The sequence below is a fragment of the Anoplophora glabripennis genome, unplaced genomic scaffold, assembly GCF_000390285.2.
Source record: "Anoplophora glabripennis isolate ALB-LARVAE unplaced genomic scaffold, Agla_2.0 scaffold521, whole genome shotgun sequence".
NCBI classification, from domain to species: Eukaryota; Metazoa; Arthropoda; class Insecta; order Coleoptera; family Cerambycidae; genus Anoplophora; species Anoplophora glabripennis.
In genome coordinates, this window is record NW_019416684.1 from 201,117 (window position 1) to 226,428 (window position 25,312).

The 25,312-nt window shown below is 35.5% G+C and overlaps 1 protein-coding gene across 1 annotated transcript in view; it reads left to right on the forward strand.

The window, feature by feature from the left end:
• Positions 1-2,416: 2,416 nt before the first annotated feature.
• The window catches only part of LOC108913434 (ankyrin repeat and KH domain-containing protein 1-like), a 95,313-nt gene continuing 72,417 nt past the window's right edge, over positions 2,417-25,312 (forward strand). Inside the window, exons 1-2 of the mRNA XM_018718986.1 lie at positions 2,417-2,612; positions 17,559-18,152. Coding sequence (XP_018574502.1) covers positions 2,417-2,612; positions 17,559-18,152 — 790 coding nt within the window. The remainder of the gene's footprint in view (positions 2,613-17,558; positions 18,153-25,312) is intronic.

Sequence of the window (25,312 nt, forward strand, 5' to 3'; positions counted from 1 at the left end):
AATGAAGGAGGGTGTACAAAGGGCCTAATAAGGCCTAAGTGCCGTGGTGGAAGACAATTCCACCACACCTCCGACATACACACACACACACACACACACACACACCGTATTTTTTTTATCATAATTTAACAAATCCTTAAATTCTAAATAAAAAATGTTATGTCACATTTCTTTATTGGAGTAGCCGTTTTAGAACAATCAGCAAAAACAACGAAAATAATCAGCAGGAACTAAAGTAAGCTAAGATAGTATTAAGTGGGATTAAAGAATTTAACAAAAATTGTGTTGTTTAAAAGTAGCCATCATTATTATGCTATCACTGTGTTATTCGAATGCTGTTGTATTTGAATGTGTATAAAAATAACGTGTTTTCATTTCCTAAAATGAATCAGTTATAATATAACAGTTATATAGTCATATCAGTTAATACAAGTGGAATGGGACACCATCTCATTTTACGCGAAATGTACGGGATATCTTCATGAACTACTGCCAGAAAGATGGATAGAAAGAAAGGGTCCAGTTGAGTGGCCTACTGGGTCGCCTAACCTCACACCTGAGGAATATCTTAAAAACTAAAGTATGCCTACGAGACCGCTCCTAATTCTCTTGATGAACTGAGACAATCAATTCGGCGAGAAATTATTAACATTACGCCCAATATGTTGGAAAATGTTAGTCATAATACCATTAAAAGAGCCCATTATTGTAGATTATAAGGAGGGCACTAGTTTGAACATTTAAAAAATAATAATTGATTATTTTACAAGAGTTATTTTTTTATTGTTATTTTAAACTAGTTTCTTTTAGCAAAAAAAGTTGTTGAATAATAATAATTGATTCTTTTAAAATGGCTACTCAAATAAAGAAATGTGACATAACACTTTTTATTTTTTTTATTTGTCAAATTGTGTTAAAAAATGCGGTGTTGCCATTTAAAAAATATTGGTTTAGTAGCTACTGAAGAAATCTGGCAACACGGGAAAGTATTATTTGTAAATTTTTCTTAGTCAAGTTATTTCCTACTTTGCATTTGGAAGTACTAGTCTATCACTTCAAATAAAAAAGGTGGCAATTTTTAAAAAATTACGCTGTATAGCAGCTAAGAAAAATATATCAATGGTATGGAAAAACGCTTTCATAGAAGTATTTGAAATACTTTTGGTATTACTGTTCTATTTAGTTTGAAGCATTTAAATACTGTAATTTCCAGTGGAATTTTTTGATAATAGCAGCCAAAATTATATCTTTTATCAATATTTTATTAATCAAATCGCTTTAGTTGGTTAAATAACTTCCCGGCATCGCCGTCGTCGTCATAGCGTTTCAAGAGAAATATTGTCTTCTTCAGAAAAGAACTAAAACGAGAATCCTCGGATCTATATTGACGTTTCTTCTGGCGTATTCCAAGAACTTCAAATCAGAGACCAAAACGACATGGATTAGTCCACACAACAGTTATAAATACCGATTAAATGACTTAATTTCCAGTTTCAGAGTTTATTCTGAAGAAGAGAGCGATATGTCTCTCGAAACGTCAAGAATTCTAAACCTACGACGGGACGTGATAACCAGTTTAGAAATTGTTGAACCAGTAACAACTGCTACGAAAACCTACAAACCAAGTTAATTAAATCCAGTTATACGTTATATCAGTACCAATCAAAATATGTTAATATAAAAGCGGTATTTTTCCGATGATTCAATTACACTTAAAAACCATTTCCATTTTCAGAAAATTTTTCAAACGAAAAAGATTATATTAATTAGCACTGCAAAAATTATTGTATAAATCTGATCTTATTTGTTACAACAAATAAAAAACACGCAAACTTTATTGCCAAAATGTCAAATTTGACAGATGAATTAATTGTTAAAGCTATCACTCTAATGATTACCTAAACTCTCGATATACTCTGGTTGTTTCTCGTACCCAATACTTAGGTATTTCTGTCTCTTAAAACTTCAGATTTGATAAATAACTGTCTCTTTAGATTACTAGAAGCAGCTACCAAAGGACAAATAGAAGAGCTCCGTGTTCTTTTAAAGGAAGGAACGGACATTAACTTCACAGACCAATATGGGTACACTGCCTTAACATTAACCTGCCGCGAAGGCAAAGTTAAAATAGTACAAGAACTTCTCTCTAATGATGCTTCTATCGAACAAGAAAACAAAACCGGCAATACTTGCTTGGAGGTATCGAACCAGTATGGACAAGAAGCAGTGGTACAGTTGTTATTTTCCAAAAAAGTGAATATTAATCACGTAAACGAAAAAAAACGAAACATCCTTGATCCTAGCCAGCTACAATGGCCACAAAAATATTGTGAATCTTCTCCTACGCCATGGAGCTAATCTTGATCAAGTTGACATTGATGGTGAGACTGCTCTTCATAAAGCCAGCTGGGCAGGTATGGCGGACGTAGTGGAGCTGTTATTGTCACAAAATGCCAGTTTGGAGCTATTGGATCATCGAAATGAAAACGCACTGTTAGAGGCTGTCAGCAATAATAAAAAACATGTTGTGGTGCTGTTGCTTGATCACAACGCCAATATCGAACAAGAAAATGTAGAAGGACAAACGGCTTTAACGATAGCTAGCTGGACCGGTGAGTACGTTTGATACGAATTTTTTATTTCGACATAATGATTACCACTCAGTTATTTTTGTAAAACATCTTCAAATTCTATTTATTGCTGAAGTAAATGTAAATGAATACCATCTAGTTTTGTAATTTAATGCTAGTCGGTTTTGAAAATTTATAAGGTGTTTTGCTCCAAGATCGGCATCCTCCCAAACATCAATACTTTTCTATACATATAAGGTGGTTCTTAAATGAGTACATAATACAGTGTGTCCACGTGGGGTGTACATGACAAAAGGTTTTCAAGTTAAAACTTGAGCTTCAGGTCATCATCCCCGATTGGTCTTAACCTAAGAAGTAGAAAAAATTAATCCAATTAATTAGAAAGTCCTAAATGCTAATGGGAAAATATTTATTCACTCCTTACATGTGTGTCATATATATTTTTCCTAGCGTTTTTATTACTTTTAAATAATTCAATAAATTTCTGGTCATAATTTAAATTGAACTATTTCATATTTCATATATTTTTGTAACAAAATAAACACGACAGAAAATTAAGCAAAAATCCCAGTTGGAATCATCGGAAAGGGTATTCCTAATTAAAACATTAAAACAATAACAATCGAACAGGAAATAATTAATCAAAAAATAAACGAATTTTAATTAAATTATTACAGCAATTAGGCATTCCGCTGTCAAATGTTGATAATCAGGGAGTTATTGCTGTAATTTATATTTAATGATTTAATTTTGTCTAGATTTAATTTTACATCCTGTTCAACACAAACTCACGAAATAAATATGATTCGTTCTAAAAGCGAATTGTTTATAACTACAATACTTAAAATTAATAAGTGCTAGAAACTAACATCAATACCTCATTTTCTTGCAATTGAATGTTTGATATTATTTTTAGATGACGCTTAAGTTCTTAAAGTTCTTGATTTCCATGGCAAAGGTGGAAATTAGATATATGTTAAAATTATTATATCATATTTTTTAACACAGGTATCAGAACACTATAGATTGGTATCTCAGTGCTAAAAATTAAACGTAAGCAGCGTTCCAAGCGGTTGCGCTGAGAGCTATTTCTTAAATCATTTCATCATCTCATGTGGGAAATTTGAAAAATAGTAGGTACCTAGATATTATATTGAAATCTAAGAGCATTCTGTATATCTTTGATTTTGCACTTAGATTGTTTGTGTTAAATGGTGGAGTTAAGGTATCGAATATCGCTACAACCATTTATACCGTCTACGGAGTGAATCCTATTGAAGAAAGTACACTGTAAAAAAATTTCACTAAAATTTCACTCAATTTTACTCAATAATATATCAATTTCTGTCTACAGCCGATTAAGTGAAATTTTCACTCTTTTAGTATGAGTAAAACTGAGTGAAACTATTGCATCAGAAATCAATGAGTTTTACTCAAATGCGAGTTACTGCTAACTATCATTTGAGCGACTTTTGACTCTATTATGAGTAAAAAAACAATTTAGAGTTACTTTTTCTCTAATATGATTTAAATTTAACTATTATTAAGTAATTTTTTACTCAAACTTGGTTTATATTCTCTTTAAATTGAAATTTAAATGTTATTGTATTAATGTCATAAACTACTAAGGTGCCACAGTGGTTTAAACACAGATCTGTTTTAGAGATAATATTTTAGGTCTCGAGTAAAGGAATAATTGGTAACCCGATCGAATGAATAGAGTGCCATAACCTATATTGTACGTCACAAATATGTAATTATAGATAACAGTTTAATTATCCATTTATTTAACCAAATATTAATCGAAACTTAATATACTGTCTTTAATTATTGTAATTAAATCATTGAATTTAAATACAGTTTTTACTAGAATAACCAGATAAACCGATACTCCAGAGCACACCATACGCCATACTGCCACCCACCGCGCCACGGTCAGGAGATAACCTAATGGGACGATGGGAACAGACAAAGACAATGCATCTGGATATGAAAAAGAGTGGGATCACCAGTAATGAGAACATTTACTCTAATTTAGGTGCCAGTGCACCAAATACGCGTTTACGTGAAGAATTTATTTAAGGAGTATTTCAGTGAAAGTACTCAGTTTTAGTTTAAATATAATCACAAATGAGTAAAATGACCAAAATGCCCAATATTGAGTGAAAGTGTACTCAATAATTTCACACAATGGATTCACTCCGAACCTTTATTGCTTTCACTCACACCGATTTTTTTACAGTGTATAGGAGGAAAATTGTTATCTCATTTCAAAGAGGGCCATTTTGACATGAGCGAATATCCCCTTTCAGAAAAACCTTCTGACTGATGAAGACCATTTGCTTGCTTTAAATAAAGATGATCGACGTCAATGATTCCGGTGATTTGACAGTACGACGAACTGTGACCAGTCGACCTTAGTATGAGATTTGCATTAAATGGGCAAAGTTGAACAATTGTTTGTATAGGTGCCGTACTTTGAGAGAAAATTTGCGTGTCAACGTTTTTCCCCCGTTGTTGGCTCGATGATGAATGTGTAGCTCGTCAGCAACATCGACCATCTTTGTCCCAGGTTATTGCTGATGACGAAAATGGCGCCCTCATGTCAATGCCAAGAATAGAAAACAATCTCATAGAAAGCCAATTTTCCAAACAGTATTCCACACTATACGATGGTGTGGGATAAACGAGAATACGCAAGTCTTCTTTTGCGAGATTTACTCGCCACACAATCAAGTGAGGAGGATCAGGAGAGTATAATATAATAGTTATGTTCTCTTGGTTTTTACAGAAAGCCATTCGGCGGTGTGGTAGAGATTTCTACGTTTCTGCCAATATATGAGACAGTGGATTTAGTGAGAGACTGAGAGAAACTGCAATAGAATAGTCCGTCAGTGCTTAGCTCATCCTCGTAAACTGATGTTGTTTATCTGGTGAGACAAAGAAGGCGTCGAGTGCTACGAGTTGCTTCCGAAGAATTTGACTGTCTCTAGTTTGTTGTTAACAACTCCGTCGTCTCGAGGTTGCTATTCGAGAAAAACAGAATGGGAATGCGCCTTTTTACACCTAACATCACAAAAGCAGCTATTCAACAACTCGGTTGGAGGGTCATTCCACATCGGTTTAATACTCCTGATTTTGTTCCATTAGATTTTCATCTTTTCCGCTTTTATCGGCAAACTTCGGGGAATATGGTACAATGACTTCAAAAATAGCTTGATGAATTCTTCTCTTCCAAATACCCGGACTTCTTCAGAAGTGGAATAAAAAAGCTGCAGAATAAAATAGTGTCGTTTTGTATATTTTTTATATATTTATATATTTTCTCTAAAAATCCTAAGCCTCTATGTTGGTATTAACTGTAAAACCCAAAATTATATTAATGCCGTTTTATACAACTTTGCAATTTTAACAAAGGATTCATTTAATGTAAAAACAGAATTTAATTGTATTAATTAATTAATTCATGCTATCCATCCCTTTGTTTATGTTTTATTAAATTATTAACCATTAGGTGGAAATGTTTTAATTGATGTAAATAATTACAGTTATCTTCAAAAACAAACAGCCATGTTTTGTTATCAAATAACATTGTTTAACCGACACCGAATTAATATAAAATCAGTTTTGTAATCGTAAATATCGTTTTGAAATGATTTTATTAGCCAGCTACTGTTTCCAGATTAAATCAGTTCGACGAATAGCTAAATGGAGCAGAATAACCAAATTATTATACAGAGTTTTAAGGAACAATATAAAAAAAATAAAGAAAAAAAGTACATCCAAACGCTCCATTTTCAAGATATAAGTTTTTTCAAAGAAATCTGTTTTTGTTTATACAGGGTGTGGCGTGTAAAATTTGTAATAGAAAACTCTTATACGAAAAAGTTCTATCTTCGCGTTTTTTTTTTGTAAATTAATTTATTCAACGAAAATGAAGGCCGACCCTGTGTTATTTATTACACACTTTGGAAATGTTTTTATGCGACCCGAGATGCATCATTATAATTTAAGTCGATATAATTTAATACAAGATGGTTAGGTTACATTGTCAAAAAATGTGTGTAGTCAACTGATTTTGTATATGTATTGAATTCATTATTCACCTAATTATTAAATATAATAAGCATCGTCCATCAGTTTTAAAAAGTAAAAGATTCCAGAGAAAAGTTTTTATTTTGTAATTCCACGATAGTGACATTGTAATTTTTATGAGGATGTAAAAAATAAGAATAGCGTGACCATTACATTAAAAACGGGATTCTTATTTTTTACTTTGCTTAATTTTTTAGTTTGTGCACAAACTAGATTTACAATGAACCCAGAAAATAATGAATTTACTATTTCCAAACGTGTGATATGGTGTAAGTGTATGGTGCAGCCGGAGAAAATGCGCTCGCGGCAACTGGGTTGTATCGGGAACGATGGCCACAATGCCCCCCCCCATGTGCAAATACAATCCTACAGTGCGTTCAGCGGCCCCGAGATACGGGAAGTTGTCAGCAAGTGAACCTTAATGTTGAAGATGCAGTGTTAAAAAATGTTGACAAAGGCCCCACAATTAGTACTCGACGACTCGTACAGTAAGTAGGAACCTCATCTCGTACCGTACATCGCATCTTAAGACATCAGCTGTTGCACTCCTATCATTTGCAACCAGTTCAACAGATTTTACCCCCGGATTGTGATCTACGAATGCGTTTTTGCAGATGGTTTTTACGGCAATGTGCCAATTAAGTAGACTTTCCTTATTATGTTTGTGTAACAGATGAGGGAACATTTACATGATCATGATGTGAATTTCCATAATATGCACATATGGGCCTATGAAAATCCTCAAGCGATTAGGGAAATTCATTTTCAACATCGGTTCTCGGTAAATGTTTGGGCTGGCATAACGACACTTTTGAAATGAAATGTTTTCTTAGCGATGGATTGGACGCTTTGGTCCTATGCCGTGGCCACCTCGGTCACCCGACCTAACTCCAATAGACTTTTATTTTTGGAGTCGCTTGAAGTTATTGGTTTACAATACTCCAATTGCTACGGTGGAAGAATTGCGAAACCGTATACTTGAAGCTGCTGACACAATTAGGGGAATACCTGGAATTTGGGAAAATATTCGCCAAAATTGGGTGCGTCGGTGCCATGCCTGTATGCGCGTTAATTGGAATCAATTTCAACATTTTTTCTGGAAATGGTAAGTTTTATTTCATTTTGTTCCATATTTTAATGGAGTTTGTATAGTGCACGCAGTTGGCAACTACAGATGCTTACGAATGTGGTTTAGTCTGCGAACTCTTGCAGTAACAACAACGCATTTAAGATAATAATTACTATTAATTATTATAATAAGGAAATATCAGTTTTTTTTTAATATTTATTTTCCTTAGTTTGTACTTTTGCATTGAAAAATTCCCCAAAAATTGAGAAGTATCTTTCTATCTTTCAACGACGATTTGTATATGTAGCTGGTCTACAGCACGTAACTCACCGTACAGCACACGGACAGGACCGTTCCAGAGAAAATATTTTGATCCATAATTTAATTTACGAAAAAAATACGCAAAAACAGAACTTTTTCGTATAAGACTTTTCTATTACAAATATCATTAGGATGTTGTAGATTAATTTTTATAAATTATACACGCCACACCCTGTATGTTCTAAACGGATTGACCAAATCTATTCAAATGTGGTAGGTACAGGATATTACCAAATAGGTCAGCGCGGTTAGAACATGGTGATGATAAACTAGATAACTCAGGGATCCAAAAAATAACCAGAATTTCATATTTACAATTTACTTTGAGGCTTTTTGATATTACAAAAAATTTAAATTCTTCTTTGTTACTTTGGAATTTCTCAAGAAATCGGACATTATTATTGTCAAAAAAATGGAGTATTCGATTGCCGTCTCGTGGATTTTGATTAACCTCTCTATCATTTCTTTTAACAAACCCATACTCTGAAAATCGTCTGTGAGTGGTAATAAAAACTGGAGCACTTGAATACCTTCGATTTGGAAATCTCCGTTGGTATTTTCTTACAGCAGCATCAGCATTACCATCACAAAAGCCATACACAAATTGAATATCTGCATGTTCATTATTTGTAAAATACCGCGGCATTGTGCGAACACTTATTTATTATGAAAGTGTTAAACAAATTAATACTAATTCCAGATATTCGGAATGAGTTGACAAGAACTTGATAATAACTAATACGAATTTGACATTTGGAACAAATTTAGGCACAGCCATCTATCACATTTACATTTAGGATTACCGTGCCATGTTATCATGCATTGAAATCTTAGTAGTCCAATAATCTCATGAACGCTGCGTATTATCGAAAAATACCATAGACCTATTAGATTGCTTTTGTATGGTAGTATTTAAATTTACGTTACATTCTTCGAAAAACTCAATGGCGTACTTTTTCTTTTGAAAAGGGGGCCACGCATCCCCTCTTTGCACGCCACTGGCTAATGTGATAGGACTAATATTCTGTCAATTATGAGAACCCCCAATACGCATAATGTGTACCAAGTTTAAATCAAATCTACTCGTGGATAGAAGAGATATGTCAAAAAGTGTTTATTTTTTTTAAGCTTCAACGCCCTGTATCTCCAAAACAAAGGCTTTCATAAAAAATTTTTATAGAGCAAACTACACTTAATTTTTGATAGGGAATACCTACATTCATGCATTTTCCAAATTTAAAGTGAAGAAACCCTGTATAAAATCGAGAACATAGTAACATTTTTAAAAGTTTGATAGCAAAACAGGAAATTTCATAAAAAATAATATTTTCTCATGAATTTGCAGATGAAGAAGTTTCTGTTTTTTGGACGTAATCGTGGGGCACACTGTTACTCTTTATCATCCTATATCCCAAAGATTATATCTATAAAATTTTGTCGGTGAAATATTGGAACACCCTGTATCTCAAAATCGAAAATCGTCTGTAAAATTTTGTCAGTAGTTAACGAATGTCAATACTTAGCATAGATAATATTGCACAGTCCAATTTTTATTATAAACTCGGGAGGGATAAATTTGAATATTATTTTTTGACACCAACTCCTAATAACTTTAATAAATAAGGTTAGTTACTATACTAATGTACTTCCGACTTGTTTTATGACAAGAAGGAGATTGACGAAGGTAAGCAAATGAACCGAAAACTTATGCTGAATTATCTATTAGAAAATAATCTGCCGGTGATAAAACGGCGTAATACCTTAGTTCCAGCGGAAAGAAGAACGCAACTTGAATTTAATTAATAACGAATTCCAAGAGGACCAAGACGAATTTAAATAACGTTTAAATAATTTTATCACGCGCACTGTTAGCATTGTATCATTAAATCAAAATGTTACCAGAACTCACTAAAAATTGTTGAAATATTAGGGCCAATTCTCTACGTACAATCTCTTCTTGAATTTATTGTCATCAATAAATTGAGATATTTTTGTATATAACATAACAATTAATTCAAGGTGAAAACATTAATCAATTTGTGTAAAATTGTTATAACATGAAAAAATTTGCTGTAACTATAATTTATTTGCCCACCACCAAAAATGTTTCCATACTTCATGATGCTAGAATGCATCGTTATAGAAATAACTGATCAAATGTTAGACATAATGTTTTGAAATAAAAGTAATTCAAGTAACCATGTTATCTATGAATAAGATTAAATATTGTTTATAAGACCTCCCTCAACCATTTTGCTACACTTATAATAAACCTCATATTTTCATTTTTGAATTGTTTTGTATACCATAAAGGTACATCTCCGGGCACATGTTTAATGGAACTTTTTTTATTAATTTGTGTCCCACAATCTGCCATTACAGTTTAACTACACCCTGTATAGGACGTTCCATTTAAGAAAATAAAATATCCTACCATATCCGAAAAATGTAATCTAACAACAATGTTCTTTGTATCAATTAGACAACTCACATAAAATTCACCATGTATAAGAAAGCGTCCTGTTTTTCATAAAATACAGTCCGTACGATATTTGTTCAGATAAAATTCCAAGAAAAACATCGGAACTACTGTAACAATTTACCGCGACAGAGACGTGCCTTTGAAATGACTTTCTACCTCCGGTGTTGATTACGGTTAATTCCAAGAAAGTAACGCAGGGGTCTTCTTGGAATTTTATTTCAAGAAATATCGTACGGACTGTAATTATATAAATTTTTGAATCGTGTTACTCAATTGCACCTACTTTGATCAACATTAAATATTATTTATTAATGGTTTTGTTATTTTGGTAATTATTTATATCGCGTAAAACTTTCAGATCCTCACAAAATTTTGGCTTCTTCCATATTTTCGCTGGCACTGAACACGAATTAAGTAATTTTTGTATTTATCTCTTTGTTAAGGTATTAAGTTAATTCAACCACTTCTGGAAAAAAATTCTAACCTATAGACTAAACACAACATTCATCATACACCGTCTATATAAAAGGTTTTTCAATGAGATCGTTCTGATGATTTTAAAATGAAATTTAAATAAATTTAAAATTATTTCAGATACAACCAAACTTTTTATATTATCTTAAAGTACAGTCAATAACATTTGTGTTTTGAATAACACATCGTTTAAATGTCCACCTCGACTTCGTCCACACCAGCGATTTCGAAGAATCCAATTTTCGGTGACTTTTGTACAATGACTCGGAAGTGATATGACGAATGCAGCGTTCAATGTTCAATCTTAATGCATCAAATGTTTGTGGTTTGTTTGCATAGACCTTAGATTTCAAATAGCTCCAAAAGAAGTAATCTAAAGGAGTTAAATCACAGCTTCTTGGAGGCGAGTGAAGAGTTGCATTCCTTGAAATGATCGTTTCATCAAACTTTTCTTGCAGTAGGTACGTCGATAGTTGCATGTGGCAACGTCTTGCTGGAACTACATATCCTCCAAATCAAGTGCATCTAAATTTAGCCACAAAAAATTTCTTAACATCTGTCGGTATCGTTCACAGTTCACTATAACTGCATCTCCTACCTCATTTTGGAAAAAAATGGTCCGATGATGACACCATGCCATAAACTATACCATACAGTTACCTTTAGCAGATACAAAACAAAACAATCTGTTGTGAATTGTTTTCACGCCAAAAACGGCAATTTTGCTTGTTAACATATATCCACTTAACCAAAAATGAGTTTCATCTGAAAAGATACATTTTTTTCGCAAAATTAGTATCCCTTCAAAGCAGCAAATTTTTGGCGCCGACGGTGGTCCAGTGGCTTAACTTATTGAATTAAAACAATACGGGTGTAAATTTAAGTCTTTTTGCAAAATCATATCATTCTTATTGAAACACCCTTTATACATATTAAAACACATGCCTATAACTAGATATCTAATAATTCCTGGGAAACATAGTTTTCGTTTTCTAAAGAAAATAGCCGAAAAAAAGGCATTTATATATTATTTCATATTTAAACCGTGATTTTCACTCCAAGCGCCATATCTTAAATTTTCTGTCCCTTTCCTATCTGTCATAGTTATCTGATCTATCTGAACAAAGGCAAATAAATAAATGCAAATAAATATTGCAAATTCACGTTGCTTAGCTATTCCTTCCAAGCGCGTGCTATGGAAAGAAATAATATAAATGTAATTAAATATAAATATAACTAATTTGTTAGAACTAATACGAACTAGATGTTCCGTTTGTATGGATTTAGCGAATTCTCTCAAGATATCTTGATAGATTTCCACAAAATGTTAGGTCCAGTTTTTTCATATATTAAATAAATTGAAACAACATAGCCTAACGTAACTTTATGTTTAAATATGTTTGTCTACATAAAGTTAGGTTAGATTAGGTTAAGTTTTTATTTATTTAATATTTAAATGTTGACGTTTATGTATCTGCGTAAAGTTAAATTAGATTTGGACTCGTTTTTTAAGTTAATCTGAAAAACTAAATTTATATGTATTGAAAAAATAAGAACTTTATGTAAAATCCTACCGGGTCATGTGAGGAGGTGATTTTCAAAACGCAGTTTTTGAAACATAACACATTTTGAGATTATTACGTAATAATCATATGTGAAAAATTGTTGGTGCTATTAAGATAATAATAATAATTAAGTGTATTAATCACCTGACATTAGAAAATATTGTTTGTGGTATTTTGTTTAAAACATTTTTGAATACGAAAGAAATGCGTTTTGCATACCAAAATCGAAAACTGCGTTTTGAAAATCAACTCCTCATGTAATGGTGAGGTTAAATTTTTTTTATATAATATGTCATTCGTTTGATACTCAATTTATAAAAATAAATTACTGACGAGTTGAACATAATCAGGTGAGATGACGCACTGCTCATTATAGCACAATAATTGTTCATAGAGTATATTTGGTAACACCGGTGATTCTTATTATGTCATCACATATATACGTATCAAATACAGTTATATTTGAGTAGTGTTAGTGACGGTATTTATTGAGATTACACTAAATAACGAGCGTTCAAATAAAAACGTGGTCGAAGTTGGCTCTGACACATTGGACGTAGGGAGTAGCTTATAGCGACCAACTTAACCTCATTTCTCAACGAACTGTATAGCAGCTGTCAGTTTCAATAACGTTAATGACTATATAACTTTATTTTAAAGAATAATCGTGATAACAATAACAAACAATTAAAGGAGCTGCGGAAAGTGTCCCCCTCCTTGTTATAACAATAAATTAAAGCAGCTGCTGAAAGTGTCCCCCTCCTTGTTCCAAGCACTTTTCACACCTGTTCCTCAAAGAATTAAAGACATTTTCTAAGATGCTCGGGGTATTGTTAATTTCACGAATCTTGTCTATAAGTCGAGCCTGCAGATGGTTTAAATCAGGAATAGGCAGTTCAAAAATAGTGTTTTTAAGGTAAGGCCACAAAAAGAAATCACACGGCGTAATATCACATGACCTCGGTGGAAATTCATGTTCAGCATTGAGACTTATTAGTCGATTTTGGAAAACTTCCCTCAACATATTCATCGTCTCGCCTGCCGTATGTGCCCTTGCGCCATCTTGTTGAAAGTAAAAGTTTGTAATTTCGTTTTCTTCCAGCTGGTTAACAAAAGGAGCGATAATTTCTTCTCTATACCTTTGCGCAGTAAGAGTACCATTAAAAAAAATAGGTCCATAAATCCTCCTTCGATTGAGAGCACACCAAACTCCAATTTTTTGAGCGTGTAGAGGGCCCTCGACAAAAAAGTTATCTGGTTTTTCAGAAGACCACATTCTCATATTCTGTGAGTTTACGTAACCACTTAAATGAAACCAGGCTTCATCAGAAAAAAAGGTGATATTATGAAGTTCACCGTAGTTGTTTAAAAACCATTCACAAAATACAGCCCGTCGCGGAAAATCAACTTCATGAAGTTCTTGCTGACAAGTTAAACGATAGGAGAACAAACGCAAATCTTTTTTTAACACTGTGTGGCAGGTACCGACTGATACTCCCACCATTTGTGATAAAACACGTACAGAAGTTCTTGGCGCATTTTCCATTATTTGTTGGACATTTTCTTTTAATTCTTCAGTCCGCTTTTTAGGTCGGCCGCTTCCTTCTTTTCTTGTTACACTGCCCGTTTCACGAAAAACATTAACACAACGCTGAACTGCACTTTGAAAAATTTTGTACTCAACAACGCCGGGAAATTGATTTTGAAATTCTATGAAACATTCCTCAATAGAATACTTCCATATTCCATCAATCTTGCGTCCATTTCTAAAGTAGGACTCTATGATAAACACTTTTTGTTCTTGAGAAAACACCATTTTAAACGCTTTTTAAAACGAAAATATTCAAATTGATAGCGGCGATATAGCGCTTTGACAGATGACGTTTAAGTTCATTTGCTATACGCTACGCCCTACGTCCAAATTTTCAGAACCAACTTGACCACGTTTTTATTTGAACGCTCGTTAATTTTACATCGTTTAAAGTAAGAAAATATACAAGTACGTTAAATTATATTTTTATTAAGTTTTCAAGGATTTTGTTGTAGATAATGAGTAGTTAAGTAGTTCTAACCTCAATTTCACACATTTCCTTTAATGAATTTTGTTAACTCACTTTATACTGTAAGGTGAGTTGACGCACGTACGCGTAAGGAGAGTTGGCACAATGATAGACACATCATTTAAAATTTTATTTTGTCAGAAATGTTATTAATTTATCATTTATAGCATACCGACGGAATATAAAAGAAAAGGAAAAGTTAGAAGAGGAGAGCGGACAATAGAACAGTTGTCTAGAGCAATCAGTGCTATCGATAGAGATGAGATGGGTGAGGGTGAGGCAGGTCGCGAATGCGGTAGCCGCGAATGCACTTTGCGACATCGAAGGAAATGTGAAGACCTGAACTAAACCGATTGGACCTTTAAGTACACTAGGAGCCCACAATAAGATAAATTAGTAGAGCAACATTTGAAAAAACATGAATTTGCATCTATGAGATCCTTTGTGAGCCTTATGGCTTTTGAGTTGACAGAAAAATTAGAATTACCATACAATTTCGCAAGGCAGGCTATGTATGCATGGCTTGATTTTTTTTAAGAAGAAATAAAGACCAATATGAAAACAATTATGTTTTTGTTCAGAGTATAATATGCTTCTTTGTCTAACTACAATAATGAGTATTTCTATTTATTATTATTAGAAAATTTCAAAATAAACCGAAAGTAAATTATATGAAGTTTTAATACAAATTTATGAAAAAATAAAAATGTGCCATCGTTTATCTCCCCTCCATACCTAAAGTGAGATGACGCAGTCATAAGAAAAATAAAATGTTAGTTTTTACCAAAATCTCCGACATTTTGTCATATTTGAAGTCATATATTATAACTTATTAAGCTCCTTTAACGCAATCTGAAGTTTTGCTCTTTATTTTCAATTTCACATATGTTTTACAATTATTTTAAAAAATGTGCGTCATCTTCCCTAGATTTACCCAATAATTAAATGGATATAAGTAAACATTTTTATATTATTTTGTCAAAAACATAATTGTTAATGGATCAGCTGCCCATAGAAATAATTTTATGGTACTTAGTAATCATATTTCAGAGGATGACAAACAAGATATGATGCAATGACGTCACGAAATGGTCGATTTAATACCAAGGAATAATAAAAGTATTATATTAAATAAATACATTTTCAGACATTATGATCCCCAGAAATTATTACATCACTAACTACAGGTGTTTTAAAAAAATATATCGACCGTACAATACTGCAAATAGGGATTTGAGTGAAGTGTGAAGTGTACAGTGTAACAATTATTAAATTGTTCTTTTAGAATTGAATTTTATTGATTTTTTTCTTTGTTTTTTATCTTAGCCGACTAATCTAGTTGAGCGGTGTTAAAGTTCGAATCCTATAAAGTGAGGAGGGAGCTACCACCGCCCTAGCTGGTGTTCTGCCAGGGAAATCGCCTCTCTTTGGAGGGTAGATGTCGCAGCCCTTAGAAAAAGGTTTGGGATCCATGCTGTAACAGAAACGGTGCCAATACAAGGAAACGTTTATTAAAAAAATTCTTTTGTCTGCTATAAAACAAAATATAACAATATAATTACAACTCCCGTCGGCGTCGGTCCAAAGTAGTGGCGCCCTAGATTACATAAATCTTCTTACCTTTCGCCTCTATCTATAGGTTCGGAAAGTCCCCATGGTTCATCGGCCGTTACGTGAGAGCGATAAAGTCATAGATATCCGTGCGATAGAGAAGGATGGCTATAATGAAGGCGTCTCGCAGTCACCGCCCGTTTCACCCTTCCACAAATAAGATCCACTTCCACTTGTAATTCAGCGATCGGTGCTCATCTTTGTTTTCGTCGTTTGCCTTTTCTGTAATAGATGTCACTACTTATACAATTCCCACTTCGTATTCCGGTATGTTAATACAATCCGTTAACAGAGGATAGCACAATTTGTCTAAGGTGAGGCCCTAGAAAGAGTGATGCCAGATCTACATATTTTTTTGGAATTGAGGAATTTTGCTTTATTTCTTGGGATTCTTAAGTCATTTTAAAAAGTATACTTAAATAACAACTAAATGAACTTTAAATGCAGCTGAGCACTATACTCCATTTGAAAAACTTCTCAGTAGGGGAAACAAGGTCACTAGATTTACAAACAGAGGTATCTACTAGCTACTATAAAAAGTTTTCTTCGTTACGCGTTGTGCTGCCCTCTGTTAACGGATTGTATTAACATATCGGAATACCAAAGTCGAAATTGTATAAGTAGTGACATCTATTAAAGAAATGCAAACGACGAAAACAAAGATGACCACCGGTCGCTGAATTACAAGTGGAAGTGGATCTTATTTGTGGAAGGGCTAAACGGGCGGTGACTATGAGACGCCTTCATTATAGCCATCCTTCTCTATCGCACGCATTTCTATGACTTACTTTATCGCTCTCACGTAACGGCCGATGAACCATGGGGACTTTCCGACCCTGTATATGGATTAAAAATTACCTTCCTGAGATCAACTTTACATTTCATTAATGATGTATTTTCTAACTTCTCTAGGTCACGTCAATTTAGGGTTTATCTCTCGGTATTCACCATCACCTAATTATTTTTTTTTGTATGGGAATATTTCCCTCGAATGCGACGGCTCTCGGCTGTACTTCTGACTTCCGACGACCGACTCCCCGGTGTTTCTCCCGCTTGCTCCCCTCTAGCATTTTCCTGATTCAGCATTCGTACGACTCTAAGTATACCAGGTGTTACAACAGGTTAGAATTTGAAAATATTTTTTCAATCACTCAAAATAATTTTAGCTTTGTGTTCAGCACTTTCGAAAATAGGGAGTAGGCAATATTTTACGTCTTTCTGAGAGTTTTATGTAACAGCAAATAAATACTGTTATTTTTAATGCATATCAAGTTACTGTTTTTGTTCTAGGAAGAAAAGACATAGTAAAGTTATTACTAACTAAAAACGCAGAAGTGGACCACAAAACGAAGTCCGGAGACACACCTTTAACATTAGCCAGTTCACAAGGGTTCAATGAAGTAATCCAACTATTACTAACTAAAAATCAAGATCTGGAACGGGTAAATAACAATGACGACACCGCAATGACCATAGCCAGCTCCAAGGGATTCAAAGAAGTGGTAGAACTCCTCCTGTCGGAAAAAGCTGACGTGAACCACATAAACAAAAACGGGGATACGCCCCTGACTCTGGCAAGCGGCAACGGCTTCAAGGAAGTTGCTGAGCTCCTGGCACAAAGCAAGGCTAATATTGATCAAGAAAACAATGCTGGATACACCGGTTTAATGGTGGCGGCTGAAAAAGGATTTGATGAAGTGGTTGAATTGTTATTGGCAAAGGGGGCCGACACCGAGCGCAAGAACGCGAAGAGCGAAACGGCTATTATGTTGGCGGCAAGAAAGGGTTTCAGCGAAGTGGTTAAACTGTTGTTATTGGGACAGGCTGACACCGAGCTAAGGAACGTCTATGGGGACACTGCCCTGGCGCTGGCCAGCGAAAAAGGTAATTACTTATTCATAAAAAGTATCTGTCACAGTTTTATTTTGCCCCTATACAACTGTTTATTAAATTCACGACTAACGCGGTTGTTAGTATGCAACCAGCTACACTATCAGGTGCTTCACTGGCTGCAGGTCTTATTTTCGTAAAGATTGACGATAGGATAGACTGTGAAAAGTCATTCGATTTTGGGAACGTTGATTTGAGGTTGTTGTGTTTTTTTAAACGTGTGGTGAAATTTAGTTTTATTTTAAACATCCTTTGAGGGATTTATCACCTGCGTTGAAGAAAGTGATTCAATTTTGTGGATTGTTCTGTGAATAGAATTTTGGTGTTTTGTTGAGGATTATTTCCCGTTTCTGGGTTTCTTTTATACAATAGCGAGGTTATGTCGATGGCCACGTTCCAGTCAGTGTTGAATGCCGTCTGACGTTGTCTGGATTGTTTGTCCTGGCAGTGGATTAACTGCATTTTGACCGAAAGCCTGTCCGCTTCGGCATTTAAAGGAAAAAAACCCTTAGTAAAAAGGTACAGATTTTCTCCATTTTATACTTATTTTGCAAGTTATCTTCGCCCTGCAAACTTCCTTGTCTTTCGCTAGGCACACATGTGATTGCCTCTTGTCCAGTGGCGTGCCAGTTGTTTTTCGTCTTGGTGTGGTTTATTTCGGAGCTAGGAAATCAGCTAACATCCATTTGGCTACACTGTCCCTCTCAGCTTGGTCGGATGGACTCCTAGGGCTTCTTACCTTCGTCAACTATTGAGGCCTCCATCGAAAGTTTACCACTGCACAGTAGATACCGTGACAATCATTAAATTTAACTGATATTATACTAGATAGTAGTATTTGGTAGTGTTCAGGAACATTTAGTAGTTAAGTCTGTATTTGTTTAACCGATTCTTTTGATAACTTGTGTTATAAGTTTGTTCGGGAAATATACCGAGTGTACATTATTAGCTTTACCACTCAGGCACGACCTATATGTTATAGTGGGTTGACGTACGTCCACGTACATTCTTTATTGTTCATATATTTGTGGGGATCTGTTTAGGCATAAGTTGGCATATGTAGTCGCCCATTTACTGTCAACCACTTGTAGCTACAACTGGGGAAGGGTGCACTTCCATAAGTGGAGCGTCACTCCGTTTACTATTATAGACCATACTGCAGCGGCCTTCAGCCGTCTCTCTCTCTAATTGTAAAATTTTACCACCCGCTATACAACCCAGTGAATATACCTAGTAATATTAAAAAATCGGAGTTTTATTGCACCTTAGGCTAAGAGAAGAATACTCCTAAACTAACTTTCAGCTCTTATTTGTGTGCTTTGTTTCGTGTGTAACAGCTGGACTTTTCCCTGGGCAATTTAACGACCCTTTTTTTGTTTACGAACTTGGAGCTAGTCCGCACTAGGCCGCTTGGGCCGACCTTAGTGAGAACTGAGTATTTTTGCTACTTACTATTGCCCAGCGTTGTAACTCATACCTCGGTCAGGGGATGTGGTAGCAAATCTTTGTAGGGTGGCGACTTAACCCTTTCAATGGACAAATAAATGTCCACGAGTGTGATAGTCTAGAGTTCTATATAAGACAAACATGCAAAATAATAGTTATATAAGATAGTGTCAAAAGTACTTCTTTACTGCACAAGGGTGTAGATAAAAGGCAGCATTGGTGTACAAATATTCGAAAGATTGGTGTATCTTGAAAATGAAGGAATAAGAATTTATTCCTTGCTAATCCTTCAAAAAGGGCAAATAATATAAAACCGTCATGTTTTTAGTCGGAATATTCCAAAGTGTAGCTGAAAAAATATTTTCTAATCTTAGATTCTAGCAATGGCATTGCTAGAATCTAAAAGGGAAGAGTTACATAAAAGGAGTGTAAAGACGCAGGTAATAATAGTGAAAATTTCAAATTCAAAAACCAACCAACCTCCAGCTTTTATTATATTCAAGCTTTCGTGCTCTCTCTCATAAGGCATTAATTGCACTATATCAGATTTGACATCTCCTTCCACTTTTTTATCCCTGTTTTTAAACCCTTTTATCAACCAGACGTCACACACATGCCTCCAACATACCACAATGGGAATGTATAATTTTGCATAATCATAATAATATGGGCGTGACATATTTTCGTGTTTTTACTCAATTATTATATAAAAGCATCAGAACAAAGCAGTGCATTTTCAATTATATTCGTGCGGTTTTCCCGGAATGAGGATTGTGAATAATCATACTGCAAAATGAAAGTAGGGGAGGAGAACACTTTTGCCCATATGGAGTTCCACTGTGATGTGTTATAATTGTAAATATCTCTACACAGGATGTACCAAAATAATACCATCAAACTTGAAGGGAGTATTATTCCGGGTTTTCCTAAATAAGTGTCGCAACGGAAAACTGTAAATTCCTCTTGAAAAAAAACAAAACATTTTTTCCCTCTTCCATTTTTCTCTCCGGTCTTTCTGTAGCCGGCTTGCCTCTGGAGCTGGATTTCCTTTCATTCTTGAAGCCGGACCTGTAACACACTTATTATCTATATTGTCTACAAGTTTACAAGATTACAAGTCCTGCTCCGCTCCTTGTCAGGGCGTGTTCCAGTGGCCAATTTCCCCTATTTTGTTTTTAATTATCATTTGTCCCTTTTTCAGCCGTCATGTTTGCGTCTGGATCGCACGCACCCTTACATAAATTTTACTCGCCAAATTGATAAAAAAAAGTTAAAATCCTATCAGTTGTTAAATTTCCTTAAAATTGTTAATTATTACTACCTATTTTTTGAATTACAACGGATTTTCGAAATGTTAGCAAAATGTTTGTTTTTGTTCATAAAAAGTCATTTTTCTTGAAAACGGTTGACTGTGTAAAATTCATTGCTGCTTTACAATTTGCTGTCAAATGTTAATTTTTCCAGTGGCGTAAAAGTTAGGCGGAAAAACCCTTACGATACCTTTAAATCTCCACCACTGGCACGTCCTATGAATTCGAGAAGGGTGAGAAAAAGTAGCTATTAATAGTGGTAACGAAAACGAAAGCCCGGAGGGAAAAATGGAAGAGGAAAATAATGTTTCTTTTTTCAAGAGGACAATTTTCCGTTGCGATACTTATTTAGGAACACTCTGTATAGCACAAAACAACAAAAAAGTTTCTATAACCATATGTTCGTAAATATTTGTTTATTGAGATGTACTAAAAATTTTAGAGATCAAATTGGCTTATGCCACTAATTCAAAATTAAGTCACCTTAGAAATATGTGTCAAAGATTTGACATTGTCTTGCTGCCAAATAAAGTAAGTTGTCAGAACAATAATAGTGGTGTTTCGGTGTTGAAATTACTGAATTTATATTCCATGAGTATGCTGATATATGCATTTAATTAATGGAAAATCAAGAGGTAATGCGGGTGCAGCTATTCGACTGTATGCAGATCGAGATTCTATAAGAGATTACCACTATTGCTGTTTACCAACGTTTATGGGGAAATGGTTCATTTAAAACGCGTAGAAACTCTGGGTGACATCGTGCTGTACTGCAAGAACAAAGATCTTAATATGGTTAAAGGAAATTCTAGCCTCAGCACAAAACGTATGTACGACGCTTTAGGTATTTCACATGTGCGAGTGTAGCTAACTTTTCGAGATTAGTCACTCGCTGTATCCTTTCTACCTTCAAAAAGTGCAGCAAACGGAACCAGAAGATTGTTCTCGAAGAGTAAACTTTTGTCAGTGGTTAATACAAAGACATACAAAGGATATAATTTTTTTAACAACTATTTTATCCACTAACGAGGCAAGTATAAGTCAGCACAACTCGCATATCCAAAAGCAACATGAACTGCAAATCGCCAACACCAGTTTTCGACAAACGTGTGATTTGGAATCGTACATGACGAGATCGTTGAGCCGCTGCAACTCCTTCAGAGACACCGGGGCATGGAATTTACGGTTTATATCTGGAGAGATAGAAACTTTTACTAGAAAAAGTACCATACGACATATGTATGTACGACAAAATATGTGATTTCTCCATTCTAGGGCACCAATGCATTCTGTCCATGCAAGATGACTCGCTTGGTCTCCTGATCTAAATCCACTAGATTTTTATGTTTGGGGTCATCTAACACGTGTTGTTTAGGCGGAGGATACACCATATATGAATTATGGGAGCGGGTAGAGGTAGCTTGCAATGAAATACATAACAACTCCGGAATATTTGAATCCGTGAGAACGTAGATTTTGAGAAGAGCTGAATGTTGTGTATGGGAGGGCGGTTCACATTTTGGTAGGTAAGTATGTTGTAGATGCCAATGTGTTAATGTTAGCGGTGTATATGCATTTATGTTAATTTTCATTTTGTTACATAAATTATGGTATCTTTATTTATCTGCATCTCAGAAGGCAAGCGTTTACAGACGTTTCATAGAGACCCTCTTTCTCGTTCTATGTTGTAGGGAGTTTTCTTCCAGGTTTAATGATTATATCTTCTTACACCTTGTATTTAAATATTCGCATACATTCAAATAAATGTATTACTTTCAAATCGTAATATTACTTTTTTATATTCCAGTGCGTAATACTTGGAAGTGGCTCATTCTGGAAATGCAGATCCTTGCGACGGGTAGGGCGTGTGGAGAATGGGCTTCCAATTATTAAGTATTAAGTCAAACAAATAAGGATGTCCATTTTGGTAAAAATTAAATTATCCTTACAAATTTACGCCCACTTTTTCCCTGCGAAAATTATGTTTACGAGTATGTAGTGTTGTAAAAGTAAGGCGACACAAAATCAGTATTAAAGAAAACATTGAAAAAAATGATAAGCACTACCGACAACGATCGACAGAATAAACAGTATAATCACTATTAACTATTGTCGCTATCACTATCATTGTTACTAAGGCTATCACTTCTATCGCCTATGAGAAGCGGGTCTACAAGTATTGTAGCATCATCTCTTGTACTGAGGTTTCACATTCATTGGTTTTCCTTTTGTAATATTGCACTTATGTAATAATGCACTTATGTCTCCGCAGTTGGTATGTAATAATGCACTTATGTCTCCGCAGTTATCCGCTTAATCGCCTTCTGCAGAACTACTCTTTCATCTATGGAGTCCAGCGCACAGTGGTATGGTGGCAATAGAGAAAGTGTTACTTCGCGAGCTTTAGCTATATCACCCACTACATATTTCATGTACTTGGCTTTTCCTTGTGTGCATTTCTTCCACTCAATAATTTCAAGATTTCCTCTTTTCTCCATATTATCACGAATTTTCAAAATCCCCGTCTATCAAATTTGGCGCGAATCTGTTATTTTTTGAAAATTTGGTCAGCCATCTTAGGTTCGCCATCTTGAATTTTGCAAAATTAACCTCGGATCCGTGATCCAAATTTGGCGCGAATCTATTAAGTATTCTTTGAAAATTAATTGAATGTCTGACCTTAATTGGCCCGTTTTTTTTTTGCCTTTAGAAAAAGAACCATCAATTCTGACCGCGGATTCACGTTCGGTGAGATCTTAACCATATAAGTCAATGAACGTTTGAATATAGAAAAAAATTTTTTTTTGTATTTTTCCTATCACTCTCGTGAATTTTTGCTATTTTTGATCTATTTTTTTGAGGTTAGAAAATTCCTGTAATGATAGCTCAATTCTGACACCGGGTTCGTGATCAGGAGGTAAAAATACTACGGATAACATATCAAGACAACAGCCTCTGGAAAACGCAGAGGGCCCTGCGACAGACCGCTCGCGCTAAAATTCCCCCAATCCACGGCAGCAGAGGGGAGGTTTACACGAACCAGGAAAAGGCCGAGGCTTTTGCCGACAGCCTGGAACTGCAGTGTAGAATGCCTCAGCTGCCCGACGAGGACGAGGAATTCGAAATAGTGGCTAAGCGCGCGGCCCGACGCGTCGACAGAGAGCCAGACAATGACATAATCCCTAGACTTAAAAACAGAAAAGCCCCCGGACCCGACAATATACATAACACGACACTTAAACGACTATCACACAAGGGCCTCATGGCCCTACTAAACATAACAAACGCGACACTCAGACTAAGACACTTCCCTACCCGCTGGAAAACAGCAAACATAATCCTTATCCCAAAACCCAACAAAGACCACACCTTCCCATCCAACTACCGGCCCATTAGCCTGCTCCCGGCTATGAGCAAAGTGGTAGAAAAAATCATCCTAACCCGCCTAAAAACCCACTCCCAAGAACTGCGAGTCATTCCTGACGAGCAGTTCGCCTTCCGACCCAATCACTCCACCGAACTCCAAATCCTTCGCCTTACCGAGCACATCACGGCGGCCTTCAACAGGGGGCAGTACACTGGTGCTGTCTTCCTGGACGTCGCAAAGGCCCTCGATACGGTTTGGCATGAAGGCCTACTGATGAAAATGCTCACTAACCAATATCCCATATCCTTTACCAAACTCATAAAATCCTACCTACACCACCGAAAATTCCGCATGCAAATCCAAGACTCCCTTTCCAGTACCCGTCCCATGGAGGCCGGTGTCCCCCAGGGCACCGTCCTCTCCCCACACCTGTACACCATTTACAACTCCGACATCCCACATCCCCCCAACACCAACATATATCTATACGCCGACGACCTGACCATCACTTCCCAATCCGTTAATCCTAGATATTCCGCCTCCCTCCTCCAAAACTCCCTAGACCAACTTGAAACCTGGTGCAACAGGTGGAAAGTCAAAATTAATCCCAACAAAAGTTCGGCTATCCTTTTTACCAAACGAAAAATTCCACAAAACCTCGACAGACTGACACTATCACAGGAGCCCATCTCCTGGGAACGACAAACACGATACCTGGGCGTGACGATGGACCAGCGTCTCACGTGGAAACCGCACATCGTGGAGACGGTGGCGCAAGCGAAGACCATCAGGGCTAGGCTCTATCCCTTACTCAAAGGTGGAAACACCCTCAGTTTAAGGAATAAGCGAACGCTTATCAAGGTGGTACTTCAACCGCAGCTAACCTACGCCTCCACGGCGTGGGGTCACGCGGCAAAAAGCGATTTGAAGTCACTACAGGCTGTGGAAAACATAGCCCTCCGCACGGCCACCGACGCGCCCTGGTACGTAAGAAACACTGACATATTACGAGACTTACAATACACAAACGC